Source organism: Hylobates moloch, unplaced genomic scaffold (genome assembly GCF_009828535.3).
Source record: "Hylobates moloch isolate HMO894 unplaced genomic scaffold, HMol_V3 SCAFFOLD_21, whole genome shotgun sequence".
NCBI classification, from domain to species: Eukaryota; Metazoa; Chordata; class Mammalia; order Primates; family Hylobatidae; genus Hylobates; species Hylobates moloch.
In genome coordinates, this window is record NW_026652296.1 from 28199747 (window position 1) to 28224712 (window position 24966).

A 24966-nucleotide genomic window follows, 5' to 3' on the forward strand; every position below is an offset into this window, starting at 1 on the left:
GTGCACATGTGTTGTGATGTGAAGCCTAGTGGTGATCTTTCTCTGCCAGAGGGGAGCAGGGCAGGGACCTGGGCCTGTCTCAGGTCGAAAGTGGAGATGAGCACCTGAGAAGGGAGTCCAGCGACTCTGGTTCTAGGTGTGCCTCTGCCCCACGAGCCATCTAACTTATTTTATTGGGGTGCAGTGATTTGTTCACAGCTCACTGCAGCCTTGACCTCCTGAGCTCAAGTGATTCTCCCACTTCAGCCCCCTGAGTAGCTGAGACCACAGGTGCGCAACACCGTGCCCAGCTAATGTTTGTATTTTTTGTAGGGATGGGGTCTCGCCATGTTGCTCAGGCTGGTCTTGAACTCCTGGGCTTAAGCAATCCCCCACCTCAGCCTCCCCAAAGTGCTGGGACATGAGCCACTGTGCCCCAGCCATCTAACTTCTTCATGCTGCAGCTTCCCTATTACTAGATCAGCAGGTTTGGGTTAGACATTTGTGGCTTTCAAATTTTGCATTTTGATGGAGGAACCCCTTTCTTCAAGGGCCTGTCTTTTGGGGAGGAAGTTGAGTGGGTCAGGGGTCAGAAGCAGACAGGCATGTTGCTGGCAATGCTGGGCACGGAGCCCAGAACCCGCCCACTTGCCCCTTTTGTCCCCAGCAGCCCATCTGCCTCTCCTGCACCACCCCAGGAACAGGCCTGGGCAGCCCTGAGCTTTGGCCTGTGGTGCTGAAGACAGTCAAGGAGAGGGGCTTGGTCCAGCGCAACCATAAGCAGCCTCCTCAACAGATATGAGTCACAGAGCCCATGCCCTGCCAGCCCCATGGTCATTCTAAGGCTCTGGCATTTAGAATGGCTCTAAATACCTCAAGAAGAGATAAGATAGAAACAGAAGATGTTCTTTAACTGGGATACTCCTGTGGCGGAGGAAGTGCCCAGGCACACTTGTGCTGCAGCCGTGACAGTTTTCCCTCCTTCAGAGCCCACAAGTGAGGGAACTAAATGCTCGTCTGCTCCCCAGGCACCACAGTACGCATGGCAGGTGCCTGGACGTAGCACCCCTGTGTCCTCTTCAAAGAGTCAAGAGGCTCCTGTGTCCTCTTGAAAGAGAAAAGGCCACATAGGAGTGGGGGATCCTTGCCATCTAGTCTACCCGCAGACAGGAGCCATGTGAATAAGTCAGGAATGCTTTTGACTACAGGCCCCCAAACGCAGTTGACTATAGCAAAACATGAAGTTATTTTACTCCTAAAACAAGGAGAATGGAGGAGCCGCCACTGGTGCCGTTTGCAATGTTGGGTTGATGTCTCTGCGATGTTGTTGAGTCTTTTCCTCATGGTTGCAAGTTGCTATTGCTCCAACCTTGTCCACGTTCGAGGCATTGTGTGGATGTCTCATTGCTGCAAGAGGGTCACATGGTTCCCAGCTGTAAGGGAGGCTGGGAAAGAAAGAATTTCATGTTTCTACCCTCTGTGGTTGAAAAAGATAAGGGAGAATGTTGATTCAGGTATAATATCAAGAAAAGTGGTTCACAGTCTCTGCCACAGCCTGGGCACCATCAACTAAACTTTGACAATCGCTTTGGGTGTTAAGATGCCGAAGGCTTGGGCAGAGAAAAAGAATGGTAAGGAAAGGAAATGGGGGAAGTGGGGAGGAAGAAGAGAGGAGAGGGAGGTAGGCAGGGGAGCAGGAACAGCAATTGTTGGGGGCCTTCTGTGTGCTGGATACCCCCCAGACACAGAATTCAGTTCCTCAGCACACAGGGAAACTGAGGCTTGGCTTTAGAGAGCTTAAGTAATTTGTTTGTGTGTGTGTGTGTTTGTTTTTTTGTTTGTTTTTGTTTTTTTTTTGAGATGGAATCTCACTCTGTGGCCCACGCTGGAGTGCAGCGGCATGATCTTAGCTCACTGCAAGCTCCACCTCCTGGGTTCAAGTGATTCTCCTGCCTCAGCCTCCCAAGTAGCTAGGATTACAGGCATGTGCCACCACACCCAGCTAATTTTTGTATTTTTAGTAGAGACGAGGTTTCACCATGTTGGTCAGACTGGTCTTGAACTCCTGACCTCAGGTGATCCACCTGCCTTGGCCTCCCAAAGTGCTGGGATTATAGGCATGAGCCACTGCGCCTGGCCAGTAATTTGTCTGAAGTCACAGAATTAGTAAGAAAGAGAGCCCTAGTCTCTCCAACCTTAATGCTGTTATTTCTCAAGGGAAGGGGTGGGGAAATAGAAAGGAAAAAGAAAGCAACAGTCAGAGTAGGGACAAGCTGAGGCCGCAGCAGCACCAGCACCAGCACCATCGGCTCCACATGAACAGACCCAGGTCTGCTTATCTCACCACTGCGGTCCCTGCACCTGGACCGGGCCTTGGAGCATAGTAGGGGCTCAATAAATGCGTGTGGACTGATGACTGAGTTATTACTTAGTTTTCATAGTACCATCACTATCCATAACTACGGTTCAGGCGGTGCTCTGTGCCCAGCACCAGTCCAGGCCTCTTCAGCTATCGCTGCATTTAGGCCTCACTGCAACCTTCAAAAACAAGTCCCTGCTGTTGTTCCCTCATTTTAGAGATGAAGAAACCAAGGCTTGGAGAGCCAAGTCACCTGCCTGAGGTCACACCAAGCAAGGGCCTGAGTGCAAACAGAGCGTGTCCGCAGCTGCCCACTCCCCTCCACACCTGGACATGTTCCCCCACACTAGATTCAGCCCCAGAAAGGTCCCCATGCAGCATCCCAGGCCCCAGAGCCTTGGGCCATCATCCGCACCAGAGCTGTGGGCTCTGTCATGAAGGGACTGAAGGCCTAGGAAGGAGGTGCTGCCTTCCTCTTTCTCTTGGTAACCTGCCCCTGTTTCCCTGCATGGCTTCCTTGGATTGAGTGAACGTAAGTTAGTCTCACACCCCTGCAGCCCATGGAGGGTCCTTACCTCTCCTCACCTGCCAGAGAGCCAGCTGGAGTTTCATCCCTTCAGGCTTCCAAGGCCAGCCTCCTTCCAAGGCTTGTATGGTGAAGCCCTGGGGTCCATCCCAAGGCAGGGCCTCACAGCAGCCCTAGCCCATTCCCAGGTCTTGGCCCAAGGGAAATCTCTGGCTGCATCTGACTCCCTCTGGTGGGTTCCTCCTTCTGCTCTGCTGGAGGTCGGTGAAGCGCAGCACCACGTGGCCTGGCTCAGTGGTCTCACCTTAGCAGGGCCCACCACACACCCTGGAAACCCATACATCTTGGTCCAGCACAGCCAGTGGCTTCTAGCTCCATGACTGTGGATGTGTCACCTGCTCTCTGAGTGCCAGTTTCCCCACTCTTGGGTGACTGGGTGAGTCACTTAATCTTCCTCCCAGAAGCCCCTAGTCTTCATGTGCACAATGGCAAATGAATATGAACCTTGTTATTTGGTGGATTAAATAACACATACACACTGCCCAGCACAGGTGCCTGGTGTCCAGTGGGTCGCAGTGATCGACTACAACGAGCTCCAGGCTGCTTAGCCATGGAAGCTGGCCTGGCTTGCTGTTTCCCCTTTTGAAACTTCTACTGAAGCATAATGCACATTCAGAAAAGAGCACGCATCACTCAGTTTCACAGCTCAGCCAAGTTCACAAACTGACCTCACCTCCTGTGACCTATGTCCAGATCAAGAAACAAAACATTGGCACCACCCTAAAGACCCCTTGTGCTCCCTCTAGTCACTGCCCCTGGGACAGGGTGACCACTGACCTGACTTCTAGGAGCATACATTGATTTTGCCTGTTCTAGAACTTTATAGAAATGGAATTGCACAGCATGTACTCGTTTGCTCACAAGCATGAGTGTGTGAGCGTCATCTGTGTTATGGCATGCGTCAGTAGTTTGTTTCTTTTTATGGCTGAGTAGTATTTCATGGTATGGGGAGCCCACAATGTATCCATCCTTCATTGGTGGACAGTTGGGAGCTGTTGTGAATAGTGCTGCTATGACCAGCCTTCCAGTCTGCTATATGTTCTTTCTTCTTTCCATCTTTCGAGGCAGGGTCATGCTCTATGGCCCAGGCTGGAATGCAGTGGCACAATCACAGCTCACTGCAGCCTTGATCTCCCAGCCTCAAGCAATCCTCCCACCTCAGCCTCCACAGTAGCCGGGACTACGGGTGCATGCCATCATGCACAGCTAAATTCTTTTTGCAGAGGCAGGGTCTTGCTACGTTGCCCAGGCTTATCTCGAACTCCAGACTTCAAGTGATCTTCCCACCTCAGCCTCCCAAAGTGCTGGGATTATGGGTGTGAGCCACCATGCCCAGCCTACTGTGTGTTCTTTAGGGAACATCTGTGTTCATTTTATTGTGTACACACCTGCAAGTGGAAATGCAGGGTTGTGGCTGGCCTTGGTGTTTTCTCTGAGCCTCTCCAAGGGCACCAGGAAAGAAGGGAGGGAAAAGAGGCATGTGCATGCCCCATGGGAGTTACAAAGTGTGGCCCGTGTCCAGGATGGCCCACTTCATTCTGAGCTCTGTCGAAGACTTCAGAGCTGTGCTGGCAGTGGGCAGGAAGGGGCCTGAGTGAGGCAGTGATGCATCCCTACTGTGTGCGGGGTAACTCTTCTAAGAACCTGTCCCAGCCCTCACAGTGAATGACCCAGTTGGGAAAATGAAGTTTAATGCAGGAAACAGAAAGTACCACAAACGTGTCAGTTCAGAGCCAGCTGGGCAGCAGTCTGTGGAGGGATCTTGATTTGGCTGGGGTGGAAGGTGTCTTTGTTGACAGCCCAGGCACCTTTCCACCTCATGAACACCCATGCATCCTTCAGTGCCCAACTGAGGTGACATTTGTCACCTCAGTGGAGCCCTCCCAGATCTGCTACATCCTTCTCACACCCTGGGCACTTCCTTCCTAGTATGTTTCAGGACTATCAAGTACAAACTGGAATACACCGCCCATGACCAACATGCAGATCAGGATCCTATGACATCACTTGTTTAATCTCTGTCTCCCCTGCTGGCCTGGAGGCTCCCTGTGGTCAACCCTGAGTCCGTATTGTACATTGCCATGTCACCTGCACTTGTCATGGTGCCTGGTGTGTGGTAGTGGCTCCGTGCATATTTGTGGAAGGAACACAGGCCTAAAAACATGTGTGGTCAAAGGCATGGAGGGGTCGCATATGGGTGACTAGGGGACAAAAGATGGCAAGTCCGTCTGCATCACAGTTCCCAGAGAGAAACAGAAGGAAATAAGGCCAGCAGGGCAGTGGGGCCTACAACGCCAGACCAGAGAGAGCTATAACTCAATTCCGCCGGTGACTGGGAGCTATTGAAGGTTTTGGAATAGGAAAGTGACATGACCAGAATTAACTGATGACATTTTAAAGCAAGACTTTTTGAAAAGGAGAATAATTAAATTGTAATTTTTACCTTTTATCATGGTTTTCAGGAGAATGTATTTCAACAAGTCAGGCTCAGTTAGTTGTATTCGTAATGGAAAATTTATCTAAATAGAGAAGAATGAGGAAATAGTATTGGACTGTTTCTCCTAGATTTCAGCAAAGGTGTCAAACTGACTGTGAGGTTGCAGGCAGCTATGCAAAAATCAGTTAATATAAAGAATAAATGGATAGTCAGCGCTACGGCCCAGCCCACAGGTCGGGTGTTTTGAATCCAGGCACGTGTGAAGCCCTGGTGTTCTCCATGTCCTCCTCTTCCGGCCGGATGCCTCCCTACTTTCCACCTGTCACAAGCCTCCCACCTTCTTTGGTTCACAGTAAATGTCATTTCTTCCGAAGAACCTTCCCTCTCACCCCCCAGTCCCCCAGGAGAAACATCTCTCCTTTCTCCATAAATATGCTGCACCTAGAGTACCCCTTGGCTGTGGCACTGCTTCAGTCATTTTTGTTATGGTGTGGGCAGGGACAGTTTATGGGGTAGAGATGGATGCTAGCCCTACCTAGTAGGAAAACATATATATACATTATAGATACATATATTTTGAGATGGAGTCTCTCTCTGTCGCCCAGGCTGGAGTGCAGTGGCATGATCCCTGCTTACTGCAGCCTCCCCTTCCTGGGTTCAAGCGATTCTCCTGCCTCAGCCTCCCCAGTAGCTAGGACTACAGACACGCACCACCAAGCCCAGCTAATTTTTGTATTTTTAGTAGAGACGGAGTTTTACCATGTTGGCCAGGCTGGTCTCAAACTCATGACCTGAAATGATCTGCCCACCTCAGCTTTGCAAAGTGCTGGGATTACAGGCGTGAGTCACCATGCCAGGCCAGAAAACTTTATTTATTTATTTATTTATTTATTTATTTATTTATTTATTTATTTATTTTTTATTTATTTATTTATTTATTTATTTATTTATTTATTTATTTATTTGAGAGGGAGTCTCACTCTGTCACCCAGTCTGGAGTGCAGTGGCATGATCTCGGCTCACTGCAAGCTCTGCCTCCCGGGTTCACACCATTCTCCTGCCTCATCCTCCAAAAGTGCTGGGATTACAGGCGTGAGCCACTGCGCCTGGCCCAGAAAATATATTTTAAAGCCAGAATACTGAGACAGGAATAGTAGATCAACAGAATATAATAAAAATCCACACATGATAGAAAATTAGTATAAGATGACATTTCCAATTAATGGATAAAGATGAGTTGTTTAAAAGATGATATTTAGGCCAGGTGCTGTGGCACATGCCAGTAATTCCAGCACTTTGGGAGGCTAAGGCAGGAGGATTGCTTGAGCCCAGGAGGTTGAGCCTGCATGAGCCAAGATCATGCCACTGCACTTCAGTCTGGGTAACAGAGTGAGACCCTGTTTCAAAAATAAAAAATAAAAGATAAAAGATGGTATTGACACCACTTAGAAAGCCATTTAGAAAAAAATAAGCTAGATCCCCACTTCATTACTTATATTGAGATAAATAAAAGATGGAATAAAGATTTAAATGTAATGAAGACATAAAGTTTCCAGAAGAAAATATGGGTGAATTACTTTTGTAATCTTAGAGTGGAAAAAAGCTTTTGTTTTAACCTGAAGCCCTAAAGCCCTAAAGGAAAAAAAAAATCAGATGATATGAAAATGTAAAATTTCCATATGGCTAAAAAAAATCCTGTCATAAACTAAGTAAAAAGACAACAAAAGGAAAACGTATTTGCAAAATACATGACAAAAGATTAATTTTCCTTATTTCCAAAAAGTTCTTACCAAAAAAAAAAAAAACCAACAATTCAAATAGAGAAATGGGCAAAGGATATGAACAGGTTAGTCAGAAAGAAAGAAAGAAAGAGAAAGAAAGAAAGAAAAGAAAGAAAGAAAGAAAAAGAAATACAGGTGCCTCATAAACACACAGTGCACAGAAACATCTACTTACATTCCCAAGTGAAGAGGAGCAAAGGAAAATAAGAGATACCATTCTTCCCTCCTCAGATTGACAGAGATAAAAGAGATTGCTAATAGTAAGCAGTGACAAGTGTGCAGTGAAATGAATGCTGCTAGATATTGCTGGTGGCAGAGTGAACTCATGTAGCATTTAGAGAGAGGGATGTGACCCCAGTTGTGCAATTATGAAATGTACAATCCTGATGATAAAAGCTACCATCTACCAAGTACTCCCTCTGGGGAAAAGATCAAGATGTCTTTTAGGATCTAGCCTCTGCAGTCACACACCCTCATTTCCACAATATACCATTGGTTCCACAGCCCTGTGCATTGTGATGGTACCAGGGTATGAAACTGGGCGGTGAGGGTCATCGTGGGGCCATCTTGGAGACTGTCTACCACAGTTTGTAATCTCAAAGGGGAAAATTTGGTGCCAAATGCTACGTTAAACACATGTTAAACATAGTGGATCTTTGGAAGGCCAAGGCGGGTGGATCACTTGAGTCCAGGAGCTTGAGACCAGCCTGGACAACATGGTAAAACTCCATATCTACTAAAAATACAAAAATTAGCCAGGCCTGGTGGCGCACACCTGTAATCCCAGCTACTCGGGAGGCTGAGGCACAAGAATGGCTCGAGTCAGGGAGGTGGAGGATGCAGTGGGCCCAGATCGTGCCACTGCACTCCAGCCTGGGTGACACAGCAAGATTTGGCCAAAAATAAAAAATAAAAATAAAACCAACAAACAAAAACATTGTGGATCACGTGTAGATGAGGAAACTGATGCTTAGAGAGGTTTAGGTGTGGTGCCCAAAGTCATCCATCTAGTGTCAGAGCCAGAATTTGAACTAGTTCCATCTGATGATACTCTTTCCATTGGACCTCCTCACTGGCCTCCCTGTCACCACTTCTGCTCCTTTATAATCTCATCTCTCCTGATCTAAAAACGTAACTCAGATTGCATCCTCTCCTCACTCCCAGTGTAAAGCCCACACACCTCACGGCGGATGTTGAGGATGTTGCATGCTTGGCCCTGGTCGGGGGCGACGCTCATCCCTCCTGCCCTCCCCCAGCCCACATTGCTCTAGCCACTCTGGTCACCTTTCCTTTCATCAGCAGCTTTGCACCAGCTATTCCCTCTGCCTAGAAGACAGTGCCCCCAGGTCTTCACCCAGCTGTCAACTTCTGCCCTCTGGGGATTAGGACACCCAGTGGCTTCCTCCTGGGAGAGCTCTTTCCTGACCACTCAGCCCAGAGCCCACCCTGGCCTCCACCCTCACTCCACCCCCATCCTCTGCCTCTCCCCCACCCCTTGTCTGCACTTCACTCCTTCTCTACAGGATCTAAGAAGAGTCACACATTAAGTTTAGTTGTTATTTCTCTCTAATTTTTTTGAGATGGAGTTTCGCTCCTGTCGCCCAGGCTGGAGTGCAACGGCACAATCTCGGCTCACTGCAACCTCCGCTTCCCGGGTTCAAGCAATTCTCCTACCCCAGCCTCCTGAGTAGCTGGGATTACAAGTGTGTGCCACCACACCCATCCAATTTTGTATTTTTAGTAGAGACCGGGTTTCACCATGTTGGCCAGGCTGGTCTCGAACCCCTGACCTCAGGTGATCCACCCGCCTCGGCCTCCCAAAGTGCTCGGATTACAGGTGTGAGCCACTGCACCCAGCTGTTATTTCTCTTTCATCTCATCATTTAGAAAGTCAATTAGTGACAATGAATGTTTTGTACAGTCCAGGACTGTTGTGTTGTGGAGTTTCTCTTTCTGGATTTCTTGTCTGGTTGTCTCTTGAGGAGCAGATTCAGGTGAAGCGTGTTGGGGGAGCACATGGCTCAAGTGATGCTGTGTCTTCCAGTGCCTCCCTTCAGGAGCCGAGGACATCATGTCTGGTGGCCCCACTTTGGAGGCTGCTGAATTTGATGACTTGATTGGGAAGTGTCTGCCAGATCACTCCATTGTGCAGGTACATTTTCTCCTCTGTCATTAATAAGTCATTTGTGGGGATAATTTTTTTTTTAATGTTTTGACATGCTTGAACAGTGTCTGCTCTGGTCACGCTAAGATCCTATTTGTCCTAATAATGGCAAACCAGAGTCCCATGGCCAGGTCCCCACTTGTGGGACATGCTTACTTCATATGGGAAGCTGCATGAAAGGGGTTTGCTGCTTAAAAAGTCCCATCAGAGCATACCCTAATCATCTGTTTACAAAAGCACCCAACGTCTTCAGAGGCTGGAGGGGACCTGTGGCAGCATTGCCCCCGCCCCCCCCAAAGCAGATGGGATCAGCTTTCTCTGCCATGGTCTCCTATCAGGCTGGGGCCAGAAGAAGGGATACATCACTGGGAGAATTAGTGGTCAAGAAACTAGGTCACCCGATTCCTCGTTGGGACTCATGCTGTGGCCACTTTAAGGAGTGGGGGAGTGGCACAAGGACACTGAAAACAACCTACACAAGGTTACTCCAGGAGTGGCAGCTTGTGTAGGAATAAGGATCTGGGAGATTTCCGAGGGCTTTCAGCACACACACATGAAAACTCGCCTCATTTGCAGTGCTGCTCAACAGCCAGGTTTCTGCAGGGCTCTCAACTGTTTTCTGTGGGTTGAGCAGGGCCGGACTGTTTTATCTCAGGGATAGTAAATGAGTTCACATTTCATGCCTACAGAAAATCACTGCTCTGCCCTCCTGGGCGGTACTAGCTCTCTTTTATTAGTCAGAGAAGAGGTGGGTTATCTGGGTTCAATTCCACCTTTGAACTTCAGTTGGATTTGGCTTTATATTTCAAGCTCAGATGTCCACCACTGCTGTGAAATAGTAATTCAGGCCAGGAGAAGTCAAAGGTCTCTGGAAATGTGGTGGGGAAAGAGGGAAATCCTGAGTCTGAATTATCTCATTTTCAGAGTGAGGATGGACAGTTCCCGCGTTGGAAACACATTTCCTGGATGAACTTAAGAGCTGTGGCCACTCGTTCTAAAAATCATTATTGGGCACCAGCATGTGTGGATAAATAAAGCCTCCCACCTGCCCCACACCACCGAGGATGAGAAGATCTAGTAAACTGGGGAGAGTGAATTGGTTTGAAAACACATTTGATTTCAGGAATAAAAGGTGCTAATGAGTAAATGTGCCTAAACCCTCTTTTAAAAAGAAAGTGTGAGTTTTCTATTGACAGCAGAGTCTTGAGCATGTGCGGAAGGAAGCCTGCATGGCACTAATGTGATGTCTTGTGATCATTTTATTTTTCTGACGGGTAAACGCTGGGCCCTGAACCTGTGGGGTTGTACTTCGCGCTCGCGGCTGTAGAGGGAGCCTTGTTTACCATGGATTGTTCACAATGCAAAGCTTTCAGAGGAAGAAAGAAAAAGGCTTTTTACAGAAAAAAAGTTGGAGGGTTAAAGGCAGTCTGTTTCAAAATTGCAAACAATCGCTGTGGCTGTCTCGTTTTCTCTTCTCTGCTGGTTCCACCGTGAATGAATGGTAGCGTAAAGAGTCAGTAGAAATTGCCCTTCCTCTTCGGATGCGACCAGAGGAATCAGGAGGTGGGATCCTTATCAGGGTTTTTTTTAGTTTTTGGTTTTTGGGTTTTTTTTTGGCAATTTCCCCACAGAATTCCACGAGGGCAGCTCCCCATCCTTGTTGAAGCACAAGCTTTTTGCGAGGCTGATCTGTGGTAGCGGAGGATCTGGATTTGGAGGGGTGGGGTGGGGATGGGTCCCCTGACCCATTTTCTCCATCGGGGTCTAATTCTGCGGTTTGGTGACCAGAGTGTTGCTTTTCGGGCCGAGTCCGAGGTTGCTCGGAGGTCCAGGGCTCCCACCCCGCGACGCCCGTCCCGCCTCCTCCTGCACCCCGGGCAGGGGTCTGTCCGCCCGGGGGACCGACTCTGGGATCCGCGTGGCCCCCCTCCCCGGCGGTGCCGTCTCCGCGGACAGTGGGTGCCCGGGTCTGGGCTGGAGCGGCGTCCCCGAGATTATCCTATTACTTTACAACTGTGGCTCGCGCGCCGTCAGGACCTGGCCCCGTGTGGGCTGGCGGAGCACAATGACCGGCAGCGGGGCGGGGGCGGGCACGCGGGCGCGAGCGGGCGGCGGGCGCTGGGGGTCGCGTAGATGTTTGGGTCGAACAGGTGAGCGCCTCCCGGACACTCGGGCGCCCGCGGGGGGCGGGGAGGAGGGCGGAGGGGGTGTAAACTAAGTGGTGGGAAAGAGACAAAGGAAGAGTGAAGAGCGAGACGGTGAGGATGGGGAAGGGGGAGGGGCGCGGAGGGGCAGCCGGTGGGCAGCGCGCCGAGGAGCTCGAGCTTGAACTTGATCAAGCACTGGGGGCCCTGCCGTGGGGGTGGGGCGGGGGCACGGCAGAGAGCCGGCCACGTGCCTGGCTTTCCCAGCCCGGGGTCTCGCTCCGGCCGCCCGGGGGAGCCGAACCCCGAGGCCCGGCAGCCCCGCCCCACAAGTACCCGCGTCCCTGGGGACCCTAGAGACGCACGGGGGTCAAAGGCTGCCCGAAGGGGCCCCGGGCGCCGAGAGTTCCTGAGGGTGCCTGAGTCACTTTCTTTGGGCCAAGTCTCCCTCTCCTGGCCTGACCGCAGACAGCCCGCCGGGTGCCCACTCCCCCCAGCCCCCACCGGACCCAGAGACCGCAGCCTCCGGGAGCGATGGGTAGGCACAGATCCCAGCGCCTTCTTTCCGGGCTCAGCCCCGTGCAAGGATCTTCCTCGAAGCTCTTCCCCCTTAAGAGCGCGCTCTCCACCGAAGCGCACGGCGGCGCGTCCAGCGCGCCCTTATCCCCCCCTACCTGGCCCAGCGCCCCCTCCTTCCTCCTCTTCTCCCCCCGCGCCTCTCTCCCTCCTTTCTCCTCTCCCCTCTCCCTGGGTGCCTCCTTTTCCTCTCTCCCCTTCCCCCCGTGCCCACTCCTCCCTCTCACCCGCCCCTCCGCCACCTCCTCCTGCTGCTCCTCCTATTCCCCCTGCTTGCGCCCTCCCTGCGCTCCCCTCCCCCCCGCCCCCGCCCCGTGCCCGGTCCCGCCCCCCTCTCCCGCCTCCCCGTGCCCGGTGCCCCCTCCCCCTTCCTCCGGGCCGCGGCGCCGCCGCCGCCGCTGCCGCCGCTGCTCGCCTGGGCCCTCCTCCTGGCCACCCCCGCCCCCGGGCCGGGCAGTGACGCGCCGCGGCGGTGCCAGCCCCTCTCCCCGGGCGGCCGCGGCGGCAGCAGCAGCAGCAGCAGCAGCTGGAGCTGTGGGGCTGTCACCGCCGCCCGCCCCGCTCACTCGCGGATCCCGACCGCCCATCTCCGCCTCGCCTCCAGCCCAGGTACGGAGTCCGGCCCGGATCCCGGCGATCGGGCCGTTTCCGGGGCCCCAGCCGCCGCCCCCCTTCTCCGGCTGCTGCCGCTGGCCGTTGAGCTGCGGTTAGGGGGCGGGGGGCTGGGGGCGGTTCTGGGTAGGGGGGCGCAGGGGGAGCTTCCTTTGCCGGGGCTGAGGAAGGGGGCGCGGAGGAGCGGCTGCGCCCTGGGCGGGCGGAGTAGGCTGGGGCGGGGGACGGGTGAGTGTGCCCGAGGGGGGGGGGCGATGAAGGCTGCACTGTGGGGGCCGCGGGGCGCCCAAGAGGTGTGTCTGGCCCTGAGCGTCCAGGGTCGCGGGACGCACCCCACTGCCGGGGTGCGCGCCGCGGGTCCTGGGGGGCGGTGATTGTGCGCGCCGCGCAGCGGTATTGTGCGACGGCCGCTCGGTGTGCAGCGGGCTCGGCACCGCGTCCCGGGGAGGGAGGCGTTCTCTGGCGGCCGGGTGGGGGCCGGGCTCGGGTTGCCGCGGCCGCCACGAGAAGGGAAGTGGACTGTGTTTGGGGATGTGAGGATGGGAAGCGTTGAGTGTCAGGGAGGGGTTCCCCGGCGCGGCGCGGGGAGTTGAGACGCGGTTTGCAGAGTTGAGCCCACTTCGGCAGGCCCGGGTCCCTCCCGGGAGGGGATGGGGTGTCCCTCTCAGGTGCACCGTCTGACCGGAAGCCGCGGGCGTCGGCGGCCCCTGGCGAAGGGGCCTTCCTTAATGATGGTACACGGCGGGGCGGGGGCAGCCGGCCGCCTCGAGGGCGCGCGCAGGGGTTAAGTTGGATTTACACCTCCGCCCGCTCTCTCCTCCCTCCACCTCGTCTTCAAGGCTGGATACTTTGGGTGGGGAGGAGGGGGGAGTGCAATCCGCATTTTTATTCCAGCCGCTCGGGAGCAGAAGTGACCCTGCTCCCACCCGGAGCTGCGTTTGCCCGAGTCCGGCCGCCCCTACCGGGCTGCGCTTCCTGGGGGAAGTTCTCATTAAGCCTCGCTAATTAGCATTATTCCTGTAGAAAGGTTAAGGTTAGACCGTCCTTTTCCTTATGGGAGGCCCACCCCCTCCCCATTCCCTACTCCCTCCCCTCTCCCCAAGAGCACAAAAGCACAAAAAGAAAGTGTGAAGAGGCTCAGATCAATGGAGAAGCCACAAACCCATTAATTCAAATGGAACCTTTTTTCCCCCTCTAAAACATTGATTTTCCTTTCTGTCTGCTCTGAGGGGAGATGAATAACCTCCTGATTTCACCTGAAATGGTGTTTGGACTCTGTGATTTCCTCCTCTTTCTGAGAAGGATTGTGGCTTGAAATAGATTCTCCCTTGAGATAAAGCCCTACTTATCCCAGAATCAGCTGGCAACCCCAGCCTGCTCCCCGCCCCCCCAACTCACACACACCACATCGGGTGTGGGGAGAGGTGTTTGGGGGGCCGCATGGCTCTTCTGGAGAGAGCCATCTGTGTGATGGGACCAGGCCCCTGTCTTGACCCCTGACACAGGCCGGATTCTGGACTGAGTTGGTCTGGGGAAAAGGCCCGTTTGTGGCCCAGGCCCTGTGGCAGTTTAGCCTCCCGGGTAGTAAATTACCCCTTCATTGGAAAGCCATTAGGGCCTAAATGTGTCCTTGAATAATATCAAGCTCCTGTCTAATCCAGGCTCAGGCTGGGCTTGCTTTATAGAGCAGGGTTTTAAGACAGCACCTCTTGAGCTGGGCGACACCACCCTATTCAGCACCTTCCTGCCGCACAGTGGGAACAGAGCTCACTGCGGCCTTCCTCCCAGCTGAGAAGACGCCTTTGGGGAACTTTTCCTGTGGCCGCTACCCTGGGGCTCTGTGGAGCTGGACCGCCTGGGAATTGCTCAAGAACTTTTTCTGTGTTGTCTGGGTTCCTTTCTTGGAAGGACAGCCCTGCAGGGGATTAGCTCACAGCGGCTCCCTTCCAGCCTTCCTTTTGGCTGGAAGATCCCTGTCTGCTGAAGCTCCTCTCTCCAGCTTCACTTTTAAAGAAACCCCCATTAATGGCAGGGTCTGAGGGTACCAGCGAGGCCCTCGTGGTGAGGAATGCTGATGGGGAGCAGCCAGGTGCCTTTGCTTAGGAACAAAAGCCTGTTTTCCACTCGATGTACAGTGGGAAGGTGTGGGAAATGCTCACTTCGAGCATCCAGGCGTCCATGACAGCAGGGACAACAGAGGACCACATGTAGATGGGAATACGCTTCTGACAGACACAGTGTGCGTGTGAGTGAGTGTGAGAGAGAGAGAGCGAGAATGCCTCCAGTGTGGTAGGTGATTGGCTGTGTCTCAGCCCTTCCTGCCTCATATTTCCCAGAAGAGCTGGTGCTTGCATGGCTAGTAAGCAGAGGAGGCATGTTTGCAGGAAGGAGTGGAATTGTGCAGGGAGTGCTGGAAGGCTGGCCTCCTTCCCTGGTGGCTAGGTGGGCTTGGGGTGTAGCCATGAAGCAACAACCTTGGGATCCCACACCCCCCAGGAGCTATGGCTCAGACCACCCTCATGTTTCATGTGTGCGGCCGCTTCACAACAAGGATTTGAACCCCTGTTGCTTTAGATCCTGGGGGTTTTTCGTCTTCCATTAATAAGCCATCTGATGAACTGAAGTGGTTAAGTTGGGGTCACATGCGGTTCAGTACCTTCTTGGCATGCTCAGAAGGCTGTGTGTGTAATGCTCGCTGACATGGAGACAAGGGAGAGAGTTGCCTCGTGTGGAAGAATGTCCAGGGCCTGGAAGGGGCCTACAGGTGCACAGAAGGAGGGGCCCACCAGTGGGTTGAGAAGAGACTCCACTTTAGGATAGAGCTGGTACTGGGGCAACTGCCTGAGGCTGGTGTTCTTCCCAGTGGGAGCTTTAGCCTCCTGTCGAACAAGCCTGGGGGCTGTTTAGCGAGGGGTCTCTTTCCTGCTCAGCCCAGAAACATCCCCTGCACATCCCTGCCCCCGCCCTCCTCTGAAACACACACCCAGGGCTCCTGGTCAGGGCTTATGGCTTACAATTGCACTAAATTCTCAGCAAATCCTCCTCCTTTTCTTTCTCAAGCAAGCTGTAGAGATAGAATTACAGCTCTCAGGAAGGGTCTGGAAAATACTGTGTGAGGCACGCCCCAGGATCCCAAGTCCCGGAGGATGCAAATGGCTTAACTTCAGAGGCACGAGGAACCCAGTTCCAGAGAAATTGACCCCAGTTGTAAAATAATCAGGTTACTGATAGCACCTGCCCGTAGTTACAAGCCATGGATACAGGCCCGTTTCCACCATTTCCCCTCTGGTCTCCCGTTTTCTCCTCCTCCTGGGCTGGGCAGTGGTTGTGCTAGTTACCCTGAAGAAGAGGAAGCTGGGTGGAGAGAGACTGAACCTGTCCATGAATTTTGGACTGAAGATAAGAGCAGGGAGGGTCTGGTCAGCTCCTCTCCCTCTGCCCCAGAGGCAGGGCTCCCAGGTTGGGGTGTGTCCCAGAGGCTGACTGGGTGCTACCCATCTGCCTGCCTAACTCTTAAGTTCCCTTTTCAGAAGAGCATTTGGCTTTGGCTCTGTTACTCTGTGACCCATGATGGCTTTGGTACTGGAATAAATGATTGCTGGGTGGGCAAGGCCACGGGCTTCAGGGTGTCCAAAGGGCAGAGGCTAGAGAAACCAGGGGGTAGCTGACTGGCCAGTCACATGGGGACTGGGGAGAGGGAACCCAGAAGTAATGGATTGCACACACTTTTCTTTTGTAAATAGAGACAGAGTCTCACTGTGTTGCCCAGGTGGGTCTTGAACTCCTGGCCTTAAACAATTCATTCACCTCAGCCTCCCAAAATGTTGGCATTACAGGTGTGAGCCATCGCACCCAGCCCACACTTTTATTCTCTAATGTAAAGTTTTGTTGAAGTTTGTTAACAGAAGGGAGAAATTAGCCCTCAATTCATCTGAGATTCCTGAAGGGAAAAGTAAAAAGCGCCCTGTGACCTCTGGGTGAGCTGGTGAGCACCTTGGGTCTCTGAACAGGCCTGAGGACTTGGCCACTCTCAAACCTGCACCAGTGCCTCCAGCATGGCCCTCTGGACTTGGGTGTATTTTCCCCCTCTGCACAGTTGTCGCTGACGGGTTCTGATCTGTGTGTACCTGTAACTGCCTGTGTGATTAGCCTGCTTCTCCAGCCTTGGCTTAAGGTGTGAGTGAGGGACTGGAGCTACAGTCTGGCCATCTGCGGCTGGGGGACTTACACCCATGAACTGGGCTTTGCTGTGCCAGACAGGTTGCAGAGGGGTCTTGGGAAGTCTTCTCTAGCTCAGCCCTTGAAAGTCTGGGTGTTGAAGGGTTTGTGTAAGTCTGACCAACACTTATTTTTGTATTGTGTGTTTTTGAAAAGTTAGGCTTAATAGACTTGATTTCTCACTTAAAAAAAAAAAAATTGCTGTCACAGCCAGGTGTGGCAGCTCACACCTGTACTCCCAGCACTTTGGGAGGCCAAGGCACTTCAGCCCAGGAGTTCGAGGCCAGCCTGGGCAATATAGTGAGCCCTTGTCTCTACAAAAAATTAAAAGTTAGCCAGGCATGGTGGTGTATGCCTGTAGTGCCAGCTCCTCGGGAGGCTGAGGCAGGAGCCTGGGGAGTCGAGGCTGCAGTTAGCCACGATTGCGCCACTGTACTCCAGCCTATGTGACAGTAAGATCCTGTCTTTAAAAACAGCTATAGCAGTCAAGATATCAGAATCTTAGAACCACTTTTCACAAAACTGGGGTCCATGTGGCAGAACCCTGGAGGCTGTGGGAAAATTCTCTGGGGAGCTGGGGAGAGAGCAGTCATTGTTAGGTGACTAGGCAGTGTGTCCACAGTGTCTCCCCACTGCACCTACAGGTGGGTCAGAAGTTTTGCTGGTCCCTTTTCCTAGCTAACAAGGCCTGGTGTGAGGGAACCCTGCCTTAGTTATCTATGTCCCTAGCACAGTGCCAGTACATAGTAGATGCTCAATAAATGTGCAGCAACTCATTGAAGAAAGTGAACATGCGTGAGAAAGAGTGTGTGTGTGTGTGTGTGTGTGTGTGTGTGTGTGTGTGTGTAAATATAGCCTCATCACCCATGAGTTCCCTCTGGGCCTCATCTTGAGACACTTGGTTGTTAAGGAATCTGGTTCCTCCCATTGAAGGGAGAAGATGTGGTGAGGTGGCCCATGGTGCAGTGACAGTGTGATGCAGGCTCTGGGCACAGGCTGCCTGGGTCTACACACCCAGCTGTGCTGCTGGCTCCATGCCCCTGGGCAGTTGGGGCAGGTGGGGCAGGCCTCGCAGGGGCAGTTATCAGAGCTGGAGCTAGGCCTGACATGGGTGCCTGTGTTGTGGGGTCATGGGAGGAAATCTAATAAAACCCTTAACCTGAAGTCCCGTGCCTGTGGGCACTGGGTGCTCCTCCTAATCAGGTGATTTTGATGCCAAGTTAGGTGTAGCCCACCTTTTCCCAGTGGGACCCATCAAGGGAGTGAGGGTTGGAGGGGGCGTTTGGGTGAACAGTTCAGTGACGTGAGCCAGAGAAACCCTGGCTGTGTGTGGGGTGGCTGGCAGCAGCAGGAGGGAGCCATTGCAGGGCACCAGGCTGCCACCAGCCCACCAGCCTGCATCCCGGGCTTCATATGCCCTCCATTCAAGAACTGTGCGCAATGGGACCAGAGTCCTTAATTGTCAGATTAATGCAGCGTCCTCATTAAACACCAACACCATGCCAAGCGATTCAGTTGATTCAACAAGTCTCACTGCCTTGTGCGGGATTCAGAGGACATACAGTCTGGTCCCCACTGTTGGAAGGACCGAAGGTTTTCCGGGGAAAGACAGGGCAGAGATCCACAAGGCAGCGACAGCTGGATACAGCTTGGAATTGGGATTGTGGTTCACAGCAGCAGTGTGGGTTCTAGGCGAGGGCCAACTCAGTTAGGAGGGCGTGTCCAGTCCTTGGCGATTGCACAGATCTGGCTCTGCCTCGTGTTAGCTCGTGACCTTGGGCAAGCGCCTTAACCTCCTGGAGCCTCGGTTTCCTCATCTGTGGAGCGGGACTGACAACTGTACCTACCTGGTGGGCCTGTAGTGAGAGTGAAATGCCACAAGTCCAGGGGAGCGCTGGGCCCCTGAGAAGGTTTGCCTTATGTTGTTATGGTTTTGAACTTGGCTGAGTGAGGCCAGAGTGTGCGTATTGAGTGGAATTCAAGAGCCTTTCTCCAAGCCAGAGGTGGCAGGTATGGCCCTGCCAGGGTTATGTGCACTGTGGGAGGGGAACTTTTCGTGTGGCTCCTCTGCCCCCATGTGCCCGCCCACGCCTGCCCACAGTGGCCTCCTTGCCTCTCCTCAAACCCAGCAGCTTGTGCCCCACTTGCTGCTGCCTGTGCCTGAAACGTGTGGAGCCACACAGACCTCATGGGCTCCCCTCCTCACTTCTCGCAGGCCTCTGCTCCGGCGTTTCTGACCTGTGGGGTTTTCCTGGGCTGCCCTGGCAAACAGGTCCCTCTGCCCTCTCGCCCTGCTTCTGTGTGCTTTGCGGCCCTCATCAATGTTTTTCTGCTCATTGTCCATCTCCCTCGCAGATCGAGGGGTGTCAGGCCAGGAGTGTGTCTGGTCCACAGCTGAGTTTCCCAGCACCTAGAGGGGAGCTTGGCCCATAGTAGGTGCTCAGTAAATACCTGTCGAATGGATGGATGGGGAGTTTGGAGTAGGTGGCACTTTCAACTGTTACTAGAATATTCCGTCTTTTAAGTCATGAGCATTTGAACAATACCCAAGAGTCTTCCTCCTTCAGCTGTGACTTCAGGTCAAACCCAGAGCATGGCACCGCCTGGGCAGCCAGGAAGTAGCAAGGGGCCCATGCAAGATGCCCTGTTCCTGGTTCCCGGAGCCCGCATGGCACAACCAGCTGGGAAGATGGGGCCTTGTTCAAGGCTCCAAGGAACCTTCCCCCACCTGCCAGCCTCTCTTCCCCCTCCCCTTCGTTAGCACAGGGGAGAGTTTTGTTGTCCCTTTGTACCCTTTGTGCAGAGAGCCTTTTGAACGTGTGTGTGTGTGTGTGTGTGTGTGTGTGTGTGTCTGTGTCCCTCCGGGTGTGTGAGCGAGTTTTCACGAAGGAGGGCTGTGGGTGGAGGTGCTTGTGTTTATGGAGCAAGGCAGCCTGTGGGAGGGAGGCAGAGTGAGTGCGTGTGCCTGTGTGTGGGGAGAGGACACTAGAGGACACGTGGGCTCTGTCCATCCCCCGAGGCCCTGGGTGTGCTGCGTGGGGACTGCAGGCGTCACAGCCCAGCTCCTGTCCTCTGGATTCAGCAGAGGGTCCACACTGCACAGAAGCTATAAATTCCAGGAAACTCCCTACCAGCCCAGCCGGTGGGGGAGGGAGTGGAGGCGAATCCACACTGGTTCCCTAGCACTTGGAGCAGATGTGTCTGCCTCAGGGACAGCAGCCTAAGAAAGTTCCAACCAAAGTGTGTTTGCTCACTATAAAAGAGGCATCTGTGAGGGGTGCCCTGGAGGGGAGGCTTGGGGGGTGCTCTGTCAGAGGTCCTCACTGGGGGCCCACAGAGGCCATTGTGTCTTGCTGGGGGGAGGCCAGAACTCCGGGTGTGGGAGCTGCTGGGTCATCTTTCTTGGTTTTACAGCCAGCTCCCAGGCACAGTTGCTTGCTGCTCCTGAAAGGCTGGGCCTGGAGGAGGTGGGGGCCCTTCCCGCTGGAGGGCTGGGTTGAAGGGGCCCCGCCCCGGGGGTTCCCGGATGACTGGCCAAGGGCTGGCCAAAGCCAGCAGTGAGGGGAGAGGAGGCAGGCGTGGTCCTCTCTAGTAGGCCATCCGGCTGTTTGGAACGCCCTGGCGGCCCCCCAGGCCCTTGAGCTGAACCCCCTTTGCGGTCTGGTCCGAACCCTGGCCTGCCCCGCCCCCTTCCTTCTCTGCACTTCTGGGGCTGGCCCTTTCAGCCCTGGAAGCTGCCCAAGAGCATATCTTTGAAGCACAGCAAAGGTTAGGAAGGAGGAAGACAGAAATGTCCTCTAGGCTGGGGGAGTGGGAGAAAGGAATTCCATGCATGCTTCATGGGAGTCAGGGAGCCAGGCCTGCTGGGGGCACTCAGCTCAGCCTCAGTGCCCGGTGGCAGGCATGTCCTGCTGCCCGCTTCTTGCCGCTGGGTCCTGTGCAGAGTGAGCCCTGGTCCCTGGGCTGGGAACAGGGAGCGGCAGCCCTTGTTTACAGCGCTTGTTTCAACCTTGGCTCACAAGGGTAAGAGCCAGGCCCTGCCATCCGCCCCTGCAGGATGCGAGACCTCATAATTGTCTTCAATTACAGACAGTGCCGGCCCTTAGCCTTGGCTTCCGACAGGAACCAGAGCCGGGGCCACTTCCACTGGGCAAGGGGGAGCACCACCTAGCCCTCACTTCAAGGTTTGAGGGCTCCCTGCGGCCTTCAGGGCACTCCCAAACGCCCACTGGCCCTGGGGTCCACCCGCAAGGCTGCCTCAGGCTGATGAGAGCCCGTCCCTGCTGAATGCCCACCTTCTTTGTCCCTGCTCAGGATGAGACTTCTGTGAGCAGCGAGGATTTTGATATGAGCGACTCCACATGGATGTCAGCTGACCCGCACTTGGCCTCCAGCCTGAGCCCCAGCCAGGACGAGAGGATGCGGAGCCCGCAGAACCTCCACAGTCAAGAGGACGGTGAGTGCTGCTTGGTGGCAATTGAGGAGGGGCTGTGTCCGGCCCCCCTGCTCCCAGTTGTCCTCAGGTGAGAGGTGTGGACACACTCCAGGGTGGCGGAATCTGGGCCAAGGCCTTCGGGTGGCTCAGGCCGAAGCTTGCACTGCCCCCAGTGTTCTCAGCATCTCCATGGGCCCCAATGCCCCAGCCCCTGGCTCCTTCCTCCCAAAGATGAGGGAGAGAGCCCATGGGACTGGCAGCCTGCAGGGCAGGGGCTCTGCCTGGTTGCCGGGATGCCATGGGCTTCTGCAATGTGGGTTTCAGAATTACCAGGGGCAGGCCTGGGAAGGTTCACAGTGTACCTAACCCAGAGCAGTTCCACTGCCCAGCAAGGGAAACGAGCTGTGTTTCTGCAGCCACATGTGAGGCTATAGCCCAGGTCACCTGGTGAGTGACCAGGCAGTGCAGCTGTCCACATGCATCCTAGCCCCTTGGGATACGATGCGGCTGGCTGGGGAGCTGTCCGGATTCTTCCCTAGCCCTGGCTGCCTCCGCGCAGGGCCTGCCAGGCAGCCTATTCCAGCCTCCCTTGGAATAGAGGCTTGCTTCTCAGGGGTTGGAGAGTTAGGGTCAGGAATCAGACCCCAAAGATCCACCCCAGCCTCCACGTGGACTCCCCCAAGTGGTTGGGCTCTGGGACCCTGGCATCTACCTTGGTGTGCCAGAGTTGTGAGGTGGCCCTGTGAGCAAAGCACCCCAGCATCGCCTTTGTTTCCACGGAGGAGATGGTTGGGGGCAGGGGATGAGTGAGCTGGGCCCCAGAGAACTGGGGTGTAGGAGCCGGAGCCAGCAATTAGGAGGGGTTGAAGGTCGAGGCCTGGAATGTGGGAGGGAGGTGCGGGTTAAAAAGGGGTGTAATGTTAACTCTGTGAAACGGGTCAGCCTTAAAGAGTAAATAAGGGGTAGGAGCCTTGCTGTTTGGGTCAAAGTTCATCTCCATGGCAGAACCTGCGCGCCTGCCTCCCGAAGGCCTGAATCCGGCTTTGTTTGGGAGGAGACCCAGCCTGGAGGCAGCTGGAGGTGTCTGGGCCAGGGGCTGGGGAGCACAGGGAGTGGCTGCAGGAGGAGTGGGGTGCGTGGCTGCCGGCAAAGAAAAGGCTTTTGTGCCTGATGCCTCGTGAGGTCGGCGCAACCCCCTCGTGCTGCCAGCCTCCCGGGCCAGTGCCGCCTTCCAGCGTTCCCACGGGGGTGGGGACCGGTGGGGGCAGCCACGTGCTGTGGGGGGCTCTGGGGCTGGGACAAGCGCAGCAGCTGACCTCCTGCCTCAACTGAGCCGATTGAGGCCACGCCTAAGGAACACTGAGGGCGGTGCCTGCAGAGACCAGCTGGGGCTGCAGGCTGTGGTCCCCCGCAAGAAGGGTCTGGGACAGTTGTTCAGAAACCCAGAGCAGTGGGGCTGAAGGGGCCATGGTCCCCCTACTCATTCCCAAGCAGATCTTATGCTGTTATTCCTCATGACCACCCTTTGAGAGTGTGATCTGTCTTGGAGACAGATCAGTGGGGCTGAAGGGGCCATGGTCCCCCTACTCATTCCCAAGCAGATCTTATGCTGTTATTCCTCGTGACCACCCTTTGAGAGTGTGATCTGTCTTGGAGACACGTCCTGGGGAGGTCTGGTGATTTGGGGGCCGTCAGGATCAGGTAGCTAACAGTGGCATTTCTGTGGGGTCCATGGGGCTCCCTCAGCACCTGCTGCCCAGAGGCTGGCTGGCCTGGCCATGAGGATGAGGCTGAGAGACGCAGGGAGGCTGGGGGGGGGGTCCGTAGGTCCCCAAGAGCCTAGTGCGGGGTCAGCCTGGGGTAGTCACATGCCGCCTTCCCCTCCTGATGGACACCAGAGCTGGGACAGGGAGGATGCTGCTGACCGCAGGGCCGTGGGCCTCACTGTCCACTCCGAGGCACTCATGGAGTTGGGGGCCACCCCGCTGGCCAGCTGAGACCCCGGGCAGGGCACAGGCCTTGGGAAGGCCCAGGCAGCTGGCCTGGCCTCTGCTGCCCCTTCTGGGCCTGTGGGCCTGTTGGTGTCTGTCCAGAGCAGTGGGTTTCCAGCCTAGAGTCCTGGGCCATCTTCCGACCCCCCTGGAGACATACAACCAGCCCCTCTTGAAGGTGCTCACGGTACAGAAATGTGAGGTCCAGCTCCCGTGAATGAGTCAAGGGGCTCCCATCAGAGCACTCTCAGGCCCCTGTTATTGACACAGGACTAGGTAGGGACAGCCCAAGCAGAGGCACCCACTTTAGCCCTCTGTGTGCTCCACTCCCCGCCCAAGGGTCTTCATCGCAGAAGCCCCCCAACCCCAATGATGCCCAGGTGGGCTTGGTGTGTGGGCTCTGGCCCTCAGTCCTCCGTGGAAGTCTGAGGCCTGCTGTAAGGTCATTCTTGGTCTCCGCCCTGCCCCTGGGACTCGGTTGCGAACCTGGCCCATTGTCGGTACCTGCTGAATGTCTGTTATCCCCGAATGAACAAACGAACAAACATTTACTGAGACCTACCCAAGCACACCATTGCAGAGCAGATGGAGCTCCGCCTCCGATGGGGGATAAGTTGGGTTGTTTGTTTCTAGGGACATCCTTCCCATCTGAGCACCTGGGCCTTTTCTCTTCGCCGGGAGTGTGGGGACTCCCAAGGCTGTGCCGATGACACACCTGTGTTGGTCCGTTTGGTGTTGCTATAAAAGAATACCTGAGGCTGGGTAATTTATAAGGAAAAGAGGTTTATTTGGTTCACAGTTCCACAGGCTGTACAGGCATGGCACTAGCATCTGCTTGGCTTCTGGTGAGGCCTCAGGAAGCTTACAGACATGGCAGAAGGTGAAGGGGGAGCAGGCATGTCTCATGGCGAGAGAGGGAGCAAGAGAGTGGGAAGAGGTACCAGGCTCTTTTAAATAACCAGCTCTCGCATGAACTCATAGTGATAACTCACTCCATACAGCACCCAGCCACTCATAAGGAATCTGCCCCTCATGACCCAGACATCTCCCACCAGGCCCACCTCCAACCCTGGAGGACACATTTCACCATGAGATTTGGAGGGGACCCAGATCCCAACCATATCAGCACCCCATCCCTGCTGACGAGTGATCCAGCCGGGAGTGATTTCAGGGAGCCAGGCAGTTAGCACAGATCTACAGCTGTGGATTTGTTGGGGCCCTTCTTTAAAGATTTTAACAAAGGCAGATGAAGGCTGAGTGGCAGAGCAAATCCCATGGCGGAGACCACTGGGCCCAAGAGTGAGTTGTGCGGGTGCCAGCTCTCACTCCCCGGGAGCTTGCCTCTGAGCTTCTACCGGGGTGAGTGTCTGCTTGTCCTGAAACTGAGCCCAAGAGTGAGTTGTGCAAGTGCCACAGCTCTCACTCCCCGGGAGCTTGCCTCTGAGGTTCTACCGGGGTGAGTGTCTGCTTGTCCTGAAACACAGTTAGGTTTCTGCCCCCAACCCTGCCACTGGCTGCGAGTCTTGGTCTCCCAGACCCCTTTACACCAGTTCCCCACACTCTGAAGTCCTGGGATGCTCCCGGGTCCCTGCGATCACAGCCGCTGGTGCTTGGCAGGGAGCACCACTCACAGTGCCCTCATCTCATGGGGAGGAAACTTAGGATCAGAGAGAGACTTGCGGCA

General features: G+C 54.6%; 1 protein-coding gene and 1 long non-coding RNA gene across 6 annotated transcripts in view; one reads left to right on the forward strand and one right to left on the reverse strand.

The window, feature by feature from the left end:
* Window positions 1-24966, forward strand: part of NOL4L (nucleolar protein 4 like) — a 142870-nt gene that overhangs the window by 90159 nt on the left and 27745 nt on the right. For 3 of the 5 annotated variants that reach the window (XM_032142171.2, XM_058432874.1, XM_058432875.1), the window contains exon 5: window positions 21171-21312. In XM_032142171.2, coding sequence (XP_031998062.1) covers window positions 21171-21312 — 142 coding nt within the window. Of the gene's footprint in view, window positions 1-12502; window positions 12636-21170; window positions 21313-24966 lie in introns of those variants that run through there. The other 2 variants (XM_058432876.1, XM_032142172.2) reach the window with 1 other exon arrangement.
* LOC131382198 (uncharacterized) lies at window positions 952-12714 on the reverse strand. The gene is made up of 3 exons (XR_009211455.1): window positions 12593-12714; window positions 5368-5443; window positions 952-1424 (listed from the first exon to the last, which is right to left on the reverse strand). It is a non-coding gene; the product is annotated as an uncharacterized LOC131382198 (long non-coding RNA).